The sequence below is a fragment of the Argentina silus genome (assembly GCF_951799395.1).
Source record: "Argentina silus genome assembly, chromosome: 9".
Taxonomy (NCBI): domain Eukaryota; kingdom Metazoa; phylum Chordata; class Actinopteri; order Argentiniformes; family Argentinidae; genus Argentina; species Argentina silus.
Genome location: NC_139663.1, coordinates 5,249,011 through 5,259,010, shown reverse-complemented (window position 1 = coordinate 5,259,010; position 10,000 = coordinate 5,249,011). Strand labels below are relative to the sequence as shown.

Here is a 10,000-nt window from a genome sequence, read left to right as displayed (position 1 = left end):
AACCTTAACCTTAACCTTATCCTTTAGGCTGTGGCTTCACTAGACTAACCCTCTCTGGATCCTCTTCTGCTTCTTCTCTCTTCCTCTCTCCCTTTCTCTCTCTCTCTCCTTCTGAGTGTGAGTCAAGCCATCTAAACCTCTTAAGTGAATGTGAACAGATGGAGGCAGGGTCTTTGGGTTTGTGTGTGTGTGTGTGTGTGTGTGTGTGTGTGTGTGTGTGTGTGTGTGTGTGCGTCCGTGGCCGTGTCCGTGTCCGTGTAGGGATAATCCCTCTAACACCTGGATCCATTCATGTTTGTGTGTCTTAATGGGAGATGACGTGCACTTCCCCTCCCCGTCTAACAAGCTGCCCATACTGATGGAGCTAGAGGCTTACTGATGCACCATACATACAGGACAGAGCTCTGCTAACTGGTGCGCTACACCAGAGTGGAAGCCCTAGCCTACCGTTTGTCAGACACCCCTCTTTGCTACTGCACTATAAAATACAGAAAATAAACCCTCAGTTGGGTCTTCTCTTTAGCACCTGTTTTTTGTTGTTGTTTGTTTACATATACCGCAAGCATGAGAGAGTGAGTGTTTGCTTTATGTAATTCTCGCCGAGCTACATTTTAAGCTAACATTATAGTTTATCTAAGCCATCAGTGAAATGGGGCCTAATTATACACTGTAAACCGCAGCGCATTCTTGGCCGGCGTTCTTTTGCACCGCTAACCTGCGCTTCCTCGTTGCTGTGCGTCCTGGTGGAAAGCTGCAGTGTTTACTGTAACCAGTGCCTTTTGCCCCACATTCTGATGACATCCTGGTGCACGGCACGCCTCAGCGGCAGCTGGGTCACCTCAAAACAGAGCCCTTGTACCCTCACGTCCGCCCACTGTCAAATGCTATATGACGTACTGGCACAGAGGGACCGCAGTTAAAAGAAAAACAACTGAAAAAAAAAAAACGAATTAAAGTATAGTAAACAGCAAAGGAGGTGGGAGATATGTACGTATGTTGCAGGCTGGTGCCCTGTCCCAGGATGGAGGCTTAACAGCTGACCCTGAAACAGTGAAGAAAGGGGACAATAGAATAGAGTTCATGTCAGTCAACCCTCCCTGTCACTGTCTCTGTCTCGTCTGATTTGAGTGTGTCAGGACTAGAGAGAAGAGGGGATAGTGTGTAGAGGGTAACAGTCCTGTTGCTCAAGGGCTCTTTCCACCACTGCCCCTTCCCTTGCTTTTACCAGAGGGCTCCTTTCCAAGGCATATTGCAATGGGCACTGTGTCTGCCAGCACATCTGATCCATGTTATCTGTGTTTATCAGCTGTTTCACAGAGGATGACCCTGCCACTCACACAGTGGAGCGTGTTACAGCCTGTTTACTGTTTTACTCCTCCTCTTTCTGTTCTCTCATCCACACTCTCTCACTCTCACAGCGACCAGTGTTGAAAAATGAAATCCAAAAAAAAAAGAGAAAAGAAACAAGTTTCCCCACAAACTTCACTCTGACACATAAACATTTCTCAAGTCATGTTCCAACTCCTCTCCAACCCATTGCACAGTGATCCTCTTGGCAGCTGTGCCATTGTGTAAACAGCCGTCAGATAGCAGCTGGCTCTAATTACGACATACTTCCACTTTCTTGTCTTTCAATTCTTCCAACAGCCATTTATTTACCACTGACACCAATACCCCGATATTCTCCGAGCAGGGGCCTGAGGTCCTGCTCACACACACTCACATCACTCACACACACACTGGCCCGCCCATACCCACACCTCATCAGTCAAAGGGTCCCTCTCCATGGCAACTGTAAATTAAAGCAACCTGAAAGGGGCCCCAGTGAGTGGCGGATGCTGGGCCTGCCTGCATTGTTGGGAGGAGAATCTGGCAACCTGCAATCACAGGCCCCCCATTCAGCCCCTCTTTAGTATTACTCAGCAAGTCAGGATTTACTGCATCATGGCTTCCGCTCTTTTCAGCTCTGACTGGCACATTGGCATGAGATAAGTGCCGCTTGGAGACGTGGCACAGTGACTGGTCGTGCTCCGCTCTGTGTGTGTGTGTGTGTGTGTGTGTGTGTGTGTGTGTGTGTGTGTGTGTGTGTGTGTGTGTGTGTAGACTGTAATGAATCTTGACTTAGTGTCGGTTTGACTTTCAGGTTCTGGATGTGCGTCCAGAGACAGAGGCCATGCTCACTGAAGGGACAAGGGTGTGTGCGTACTGGAGCGAACGCTCTCGCTGCCTATATCCAGGCAACGTCCACCGAGGTGAGAGAATAAACCAACACAGACCACCCTGACTGTCTCTGGCTCTGCCTGTGTTCATCCATTGGTGTACAATGTCACTGCTTGTCCATGTGTTATATTGTATCAGTGTTATTATTATCTTTAACAGAAGGTTATTGCTTCTCCTCATATGTGTGTGTGTGTGTGTGTGTGTGTGTGTGTGTGTGTGTGTGTGTGTGTGCTCTCTGCTCCCACAGGTGGTTCAGCTGATGAGGGGAAGCCGGGCAGTGTGATGGTGGAGTTTGATGACGGAGACCGAGGGAGGATCTCCATCCCCAACATCCGCCTCCTCCCCCAAGGCTACCAGATCCACTGTGAGTACCTCCCCTGCTGGACCTGTCTATACAACCTCTCACACTCACACTGTGTGACCTTGGCGCAATTTTACTACATTACTTAATATGAGGCCTACCAAAACCATCAGGAATTATGGCCACACTAAATTATAGCGGGTGTTATGACCCCTATCATTACTTACTGAGTGAATAAAGGTGACTGAGGTACAGTACATGTCGAAAAACCATACTGAATGTCATTCACTTTAAAGATGTTGGTTTATTAACCCCCCCTCCCTCCACCCTCCCTCTTGCCCAGCAGGTGCGGAGGGATCCCCTGCCCTCCTGGTGGCCAGTGGTCGGGCGGCTCGGAGGAACTCCAGTCTAGAGCAGGCTCCCCTGATTGAGAGACCCTCTGAGAGACAGGCCAACACTGACACTAACCAGAGCCAGGAGAAGCCAGTACACAGGAGACCAGGTGAGAGACCAAGGCTATAGGTCCTATTTACACATTGTCACACTCAAATCTCTGAATGCTAATGGCGCACACTGCAATAGGTCTCATGCTTAAATAGTTTTGCACTGCTATGGTCTGGAACCCAATAAAGTATCTATATAATGCCTGTTAGAAAGTTGACAAAGGTTTGTTTGTAACCTCTTGAATCTGAAGAGTGGGTTGAGTATGAACAGTACTTACAATTGTTGGGTACTTACATGACTTGTGTGTTGTGTTCTAGGGCGACCCAAGGGTTCTGGGAAGAAGAAGCAGTGTGACAGTGCCAAACAGAACCCTCCCCCCCTCCTCAGCTGGCCAGCGGTGGCCATGCCCAGGAAGAGGGCCTCTGACAACCTGTTCCAGCTCAACGGGACCCCCAGGAAGACCCTGAGGGGGAGGGAGGGCGACTTCTTCCCCCTGACCCCAGGCCCGACCCTGCTTTCCGCCCCATCCAAGGGCCTGTTCAGCAGCAGCTCTTTTGAAGTGGACTCCTTTAGCAGCATCGCTAATGGCTACTCCACCTTCGGTAGCCAGCCTAGTGGGACGCCCCTGGGCCACAGGAGCAGCAGCGGGGCCTACGGCCAGAGACGGAGACAAGATGAGGTGGGAATGCTGCAGAGCAGGAAGAATGGGCCGGAGTTTCTGGTCAAACTGGATCACGAGGGAGTCACCTCGCCCAAAACGAAGAGCAGCAAGGCTCTGCTGTTGCTGGGCGGCTCTGGGTTTGGGTCCAAAGGTGTGGGGGGTCTCACCAGGCCTGAGGCCTATTCCCACCCTGTCCTGCTGGTCAAGGACAACAGGAAGGGGGGAGCATCCAGGGCGGAGCTCCTCCTGAAAGGAGCTCCTCCCCAGAGGAAACCCTCCCCCTCCCTGGCCATAGGGGAGTATGGAGAGCTGGGCCTCAGCTGCCACAGAGACTGCCACAGCTCCTACTCAGATCTGGATGATGAAGAGGAGGAAGAGGAGGAGGAGAGGAGGAGGGCTGCGCTGGCTGCAGCCTCGGGGGGCATGAGGACGGCCGGGAGCTTCCTCTCGCGTCTCTCTGTGTCTTCCTCCTCTTCTGGTTCCTCCAGCTCCTCTTCCTCAGGCTCCCTGTCCAGCTCCAGTCTCAGCTCCTCAGACAACGACTCCTCCTACAGCTCAGAGGATGAGGAGAGCTCCACCCTACTGCTGCAGAGTTGCCTGTCCTCCCACCGGCCCCGCAGCTTGCTGCAGCCCCCAGAGCCCCCCACCACTGGGCCCCATCAGCACTCCTTTGTGGCCAAGGCCGTGGCTGTATCTAACGCCAAAGGAGGACCCACGGACCACCCAGGTAACAGCAAGCCCCTCAAGAGGAAGGAGTGCAGCATCTCACCGTCTAAAACCCACAAAGAGCTGGTGAAGAGACAGAGGCTGCTCCCTGATGACGGCACAAGGCCCAAAATGTCCTCCTCCTTCCTATCAGGAAGACAGTTGTGGAGGTGGTCAGGAAACCCTACTCAGGTAAGACTTGTTTTAAAATGACATAGACCCACCATTCACATCCATCGTAGTGAGACCATAGACCACGTAGTCTGACTAGTCATAACCTATAACTAGGGCAATTAGTTTTTCCTGATCAGGTTATACAGTCAGGAAGAACTCCTGGCCCTAATCATAGGGAATATATTAATCTGATAATTCTATAGATAACTGTACTGACTGCACTTGGTGCTCCACAGAGACGGGGTCTGAAGGGCAAGGCCAGGAAGCTGTTCTACAAGGCCATCGTGCGGGGCAGGGACACAGTGCACGTGGGTGACTGTGCCGTGTTTCTCTCAGCCGGCCGCCCCCACCTGCCCTACGTCGGCCGCATCGAGAGCCTGTGGGAGTCGTGGAACTCCAGCATGGTGGTCAAGGTCAAGTGGTTCTACCACCCTGAGGAAACCAAGTTGGGCAAGAGGCACCGCGACGGCAAGGTAAGGCCTGGATATCCCTGGTGAGGGCTTTGTGATAGATAGTCGGACCTACCCTTGATTTAGCTAGGATTGTGGACTTTTGGAACTGTTCATGACTTGAAAAGACTTAAAAACTTCAAATACAATGAAAACAATAACCCTTACATCTCTTTCTCTCTCTCTCTCTCTCTCTCTTTCTCCCAGCATGCTCTGTACCAGTCGTGCCACGAGGATGAGAACGATGTCCAGACAATCTCCCATAAGTGCCAGGTGGTGAGCCGTGAGGAGTACGAGCGGCTGAACCGTGGCGGCCAGAGGCCCAACAACGGCCCCATCCAGGACCTCTACTACCTGGCCGGAACCTACGACCCCACCAGCGGTCAGCTGGTCACTGTTGAGGGGGTGTCCATCCTCTGCTGAGGATACTACTGAGAGACAGACCCCTCTGATTGACCATTTCCGAACAAAGGAAAGGGTATCCATGGCTTTGCCAGGAGGACCCCTTGGCATGACTCAAGTCATTATTGACTTGGTGTCAGGGCCAGAGCTGGGCTGTCCCCGGCTACACACTGGAGCTCAACATGACCCTTGACCTGGGTCTAGGCAGAGGACCCAGCTCTGCTCCACCCTTCCTGGGTAACATTAGATAACGATCTGGGTCCTGAAGAACCAGGAGCCAGAGCTCAATAACACTTAACTGACTTTTCCATTGGTCCAACCTCTCTTTAGAGGATAATACATTTGATTGACAGCTTCATGCCTGATCTTTGCATCACTCACCCCGGCCCCCATCGTAGGTCACCAAAGTAGATCTGAGCGTGGGTTTGGATGGGACATTGCAAGGCACTGTAGGGCTAGTCCCCTCATGGCCAGGGCCTATGGTAGCCTTAGCTGAGTGAGTGAGGTATGGAATACTCCCCAGACCTCGCCACGATTCCAGGGTTGTTCAAATGTGTATAAGATATAGATAAAGTCGATGTATGTAAATATTTGGAATTCTTTCCAATCAAGCCATACACTTCAGTACCTCTTGCCTGTCTTATGGTTCAGGTGTATATTGTACAGGTCAATTATCTGTTTGTTATTTTGTTTGTTTGTTGTCTATATGTATATAAAAGCTATTTTATATAGAAGTATATTGTAAATATGAAAGGTATCTTTCCATGTTTTTGATTGATTTATTTTTCTATGAGTGGTGAATATGACTTGTGTTTTTTTCTTTGGGAAGATGAGCTGAAGATGTAAGCGTTGCACTGCACATGCCCTGCTGAGACAGACAGAGTGACAGACAGACAGACAGACAGACAGACAGATAGACAGAGCACAGAGGTGAGAGAGGAGAAGGATCTAGTCCATGACAGGAGGGGACTCGCTCTCTGAGAGAGAGGAGTCATCCTGTTCAAAAAAAAAAAAAAAAAAGGTCAAGTGGCTTTTTGTAAACGTGTCCTGTTACTGTGCATATGTTATTATGTTTTATAACCTCCTTTATTTATGTATCTTTCAGTTCGTCATCGCTTCATAGCAGATCCACACGGACTGCAATCACGGGTTACAAAATAATAAGATTAACAAGTTGAGAATACCTTCTAACAATATTATGATGGTTCTGTGACAAGTGTTGTGGCATCGCTATCATTATTACAATGTGGCATGGTTTCCACATTCCAATGAAAAGGAGTTGACCTGCAAAGAAAAGTGATGCACTGCACTTCCAAGTGCATACTGCATAGTCTACACATTTGGACCTGTATAAAAACCAAAGCATCTTTAAGATCTTTATTTCTCTTTGAGCATCTCAAGCACCTGTATTCAAATCCAATCAGAGATCACTTGGAACATACGAATCAAACTGTCTCTCATTTTGAGAACACATGGCCTCCCCTACGTGCATATATGGCTTTGCTTTGTGACAATGGTTTCTTGCACATGGACCTGCAGCCTTGTTAAGTGCAAATGATATGCGGCATACAGGTCACCTGAAAAAGATGACTATGAAGGCTCTGTCCTCTCACACCAAGGTCAAAGTACTGACAAAGTCAAAGGTTGAGTATTGACAATTTGTTGGAGATTAGTCAATTTTGATTTGATTTGATAGACATACTGTATGTGTGTCTGTGTTGTGTACACACATGCACTCAAAGCTAGCTGTGATGGACAATCATCATTCACAAAGCAATGGACATAGTTGAATAGGCTCACTCAATCAAAATATTGCTTGTTAAGTTTATTTTTGTGCCAAATACATTTTGTCGGTCTTTGTCTCTGTTATTTGATATGCAATCCTGACTGTATTCTGTGTTCTCAAAGTTTTTATTTGCTCATCAACTTTTATTTATTGTCAATGTTGCTGTTTTGCTCAACAAGCCAAGAGCGCTTTATGAGAATGTGACATTGTTTCTTGATGTGATGTCACATTTGGATTTCTTAATAAAAGTCTGGTCTTTGTAGTGACCGCTTAGTGAAAAGGAATAAAGCAACACTGGATTCTTCTCATCCACAAACCTCACTGAATGCCTTGCTGTATTGTTTGGATCTGAACCCCCTGGGTCAAGTACAGAAGGATCAAACAGGAGAAAAGGTTTGAAATGAAAAACATAAATGAGCGGTCTTATTAGTCCATTTGCTCTGTCCCAGGTTAGACTTACCAATGTCTTTCAGAGTGTGTGGCCCTCACCTCTTGAAAGTTTTTATTTTTTAACAAAAGAGGATCTGGTGATCTTTAATTTAAGCATAATATAATCAGAACGTTTTTACTATTTTAGACAAAAGACTAGCCATCAAGGATGGTTGTTAGCAATGCCTCATGACTCTTGACTACACTGTCTGCTATCAGGAACAAAGTATACATCTGCTGCCAAGAAAAAATCATTTTGTGTGTGTGTGTGTGTGTGTGTGTGTGTGTGTGTGTGTGTGTGTGTGTGTGTGTGTAAGATGTCAGTCAGAGGAGAACCACTGGATGTGATAGTATGAATGTACTAACATTTGAAACTCATTCACTGGAATTCTTCTGTTACAGCTACAAAGATAGCTTTGTCATTATTTCTTTTTTAAGAGTCTGGGCTTCTTTTAGGGTGCTTTAATTGTTAGATAAATGAAACCTAATTAGAATCACTTAACGAAGGTCAGGCTGATGCTGTTGAAGGACAGAAGAAATTACATTGGGTAACATTGGGTCCGTCAGCACTAAAGAAGGGAAGCTGATGTCAGCCAAGGGACAAGTCAGTCCCCCATGAAACTGGTGCAATACTACCATGGTTCACAGAACTGTATTGACGTTGATTAGTTGATGGATTAGACAGCATATTGTAAAGGCTGATTGGCCATAGGAAGCAATGAGGGGGACGCAGGAACGTCTGTCCTTTCATCCCACTTAGTTTCAACTCAGTTTGCTTGTAAATATTAAGATATTTTAACACTGATGATAAAATATATTTCATTATGATGTTTACTATGATTCTTTTTTTGTTTTCATTAAATTGATCCCTCTTCATTGTGTCTTAATGTTGTAAAGACTTGTAAATGTGTACAGTAAATTTTGGTTTTAGGGGTAAACATTTTACAAAAGATAACTAAAGAATATCAATCTGTAAAAGTGTTTTAGTATCAAGATTTTTATAGATGGCTTATGAATAAATATAAAAATACTTTAAAAAAAACCCTGCTTTTTATTGCAAATTCATGCAGTAATTGTTTGGAATTCATACATGGAGATGATGATACATTAACCCATTGAATAATTATTGGTTGCCAATCCTGTCTTGATCATTCTGCTGGTGAGACCATTCTGTGGAGAGGTAGTAAGCAGTATGCCCCCTGGTGGACTCCGGAGTGGCTTGCACCATGCTATATGACCTTTGTATTGGATTCATGTGTGTTAATGTTTACACCAGTTACCGTTCCATTTTTACTGCGTATAAGATCCATGGATTTACAAACACAATTATTTTTCAGAAAGACTCTGTCATTGTGTGCCCTTCTGTCAGTAGTGCCTCAAGACCTAAAGGTATCTCTCCCTCATCCCACCACCCACATTTCCGTTTGCTCATCAGCTTGACAAAAGCAATCTCCGTAACCTGAATCAGTGAGATAACCCCGCTGGCATCACCGCAGGGGGGCACAATATGGGTCAGTGACCTTTCTCAGTGGGCCCAGGGGTCTTTTTGTCCTATGTGCAGCGCCCAGCACAGGAACCCCTCCCCCCCGCGCCCTAGACTGGAGTTAATGGGCACATCAGTCATCTCCAGCAGAGGCCCAGCGAACACAAACACTGCTGTTTACCACTGCAGCCTTTGTGTTGACCATGGCCACTGCCCCGTGTCCGGGCAAGGGCCGGTTCTGCATCAGCACCGTGGGGTTGAGGGGGTGCGGGCGGGGGGGGGGGGGGGGGGGGGCTGGCAAATCACCTTGGGGATGGTGGAGGTGGGAGGGGGGAGTTCATGCAATTACCATAGGGATGGGAGTGTTGTTTCTCTGTGCTCAACTAATATCAAATTAACATAATGTACTATAAGCTAATGACGAGCTTGGATTAGTTGAACGACAGTTGCAGCATGCATACAGTGGGTCTAAATCTTACCACGGTACATTTAGTGAATGTGAGGGCTGTATCCTTCAATATGTTACACATTGCTATCTCTCTCTGTGCTACCTCTGTCCACTGTCTACAGTCCACTCAGCTTTCTTACCTCTCACTCCCTGTCTTTTCCTCTCACCCTGCATCCAGACTCAGCGTTGCTCAGTGTCAACAGGAGGAATGCTTCCCTGCACAAATATCTACACCTCATAAACGTCTCGCCCTCCGCCTGACCCTGTCTGGCCTCCAACTGGTGGGGGGTTGAGCAGGGGACAGACGGGCTGGGGCCAGGGGGTGGGGTCGGGGGGGGGGGGGGGGGGGGATCCTGGGGGGAGGGCCTGGCGGGGGGAGGGCTGGAGTCTCAACGAGGTGCTGGAGGAAGAGAGCAGGGCAAACAGATCACTCAAACGCTGACTCTGGATCTCTGAGAGGGAATTTATTCAGCCTGATTCAGAGGAGATACTGATGCA

The 10,000-nt window shown here is 47.8% G+C and overlaps 1 protein-coding gene across 1 annotated transcript in view; it reads left to right on the top strand.

Moving 5' to 3' along the window:
• bahcc1a (BAH domain and coiled-coil containing 1a) overlaps positions 1–8,574 on the top strand; it is a 67,894-nt gene extending 59,320 nt beyond the window's left edge. The window contains exons 25-30 of the mRNA XM_083676628.1: positions 2,144–2,252; positions 2,468–2,584; positions 2,865–3,023; positions 3,283–4,523; positions 4,742–4,978; positions 5,162–8,574. Coding sequence (XP_083532754.1) covers positions 2,144–2,252; positions 2,468–2,584; positions 2,865–3,023; positions 3,283–4,523; positions 4,742–4,978; positions 5,162–5,377 — 2,079 coding nt within the window. The 3' untranslated portion in view covers positions 5,378–8,574. The remainder of the gene's footprint in view (positions 1–2,143; positions 2,253–2,467; positions 2,585–2,864; positions 3,024–3,282; positions 4,524–4,741; positions 4,979–5,161) is intronic.
• The last annotated feature ends 1,426 nt before the right edge of the window (positions 8,575–10,000 follow it).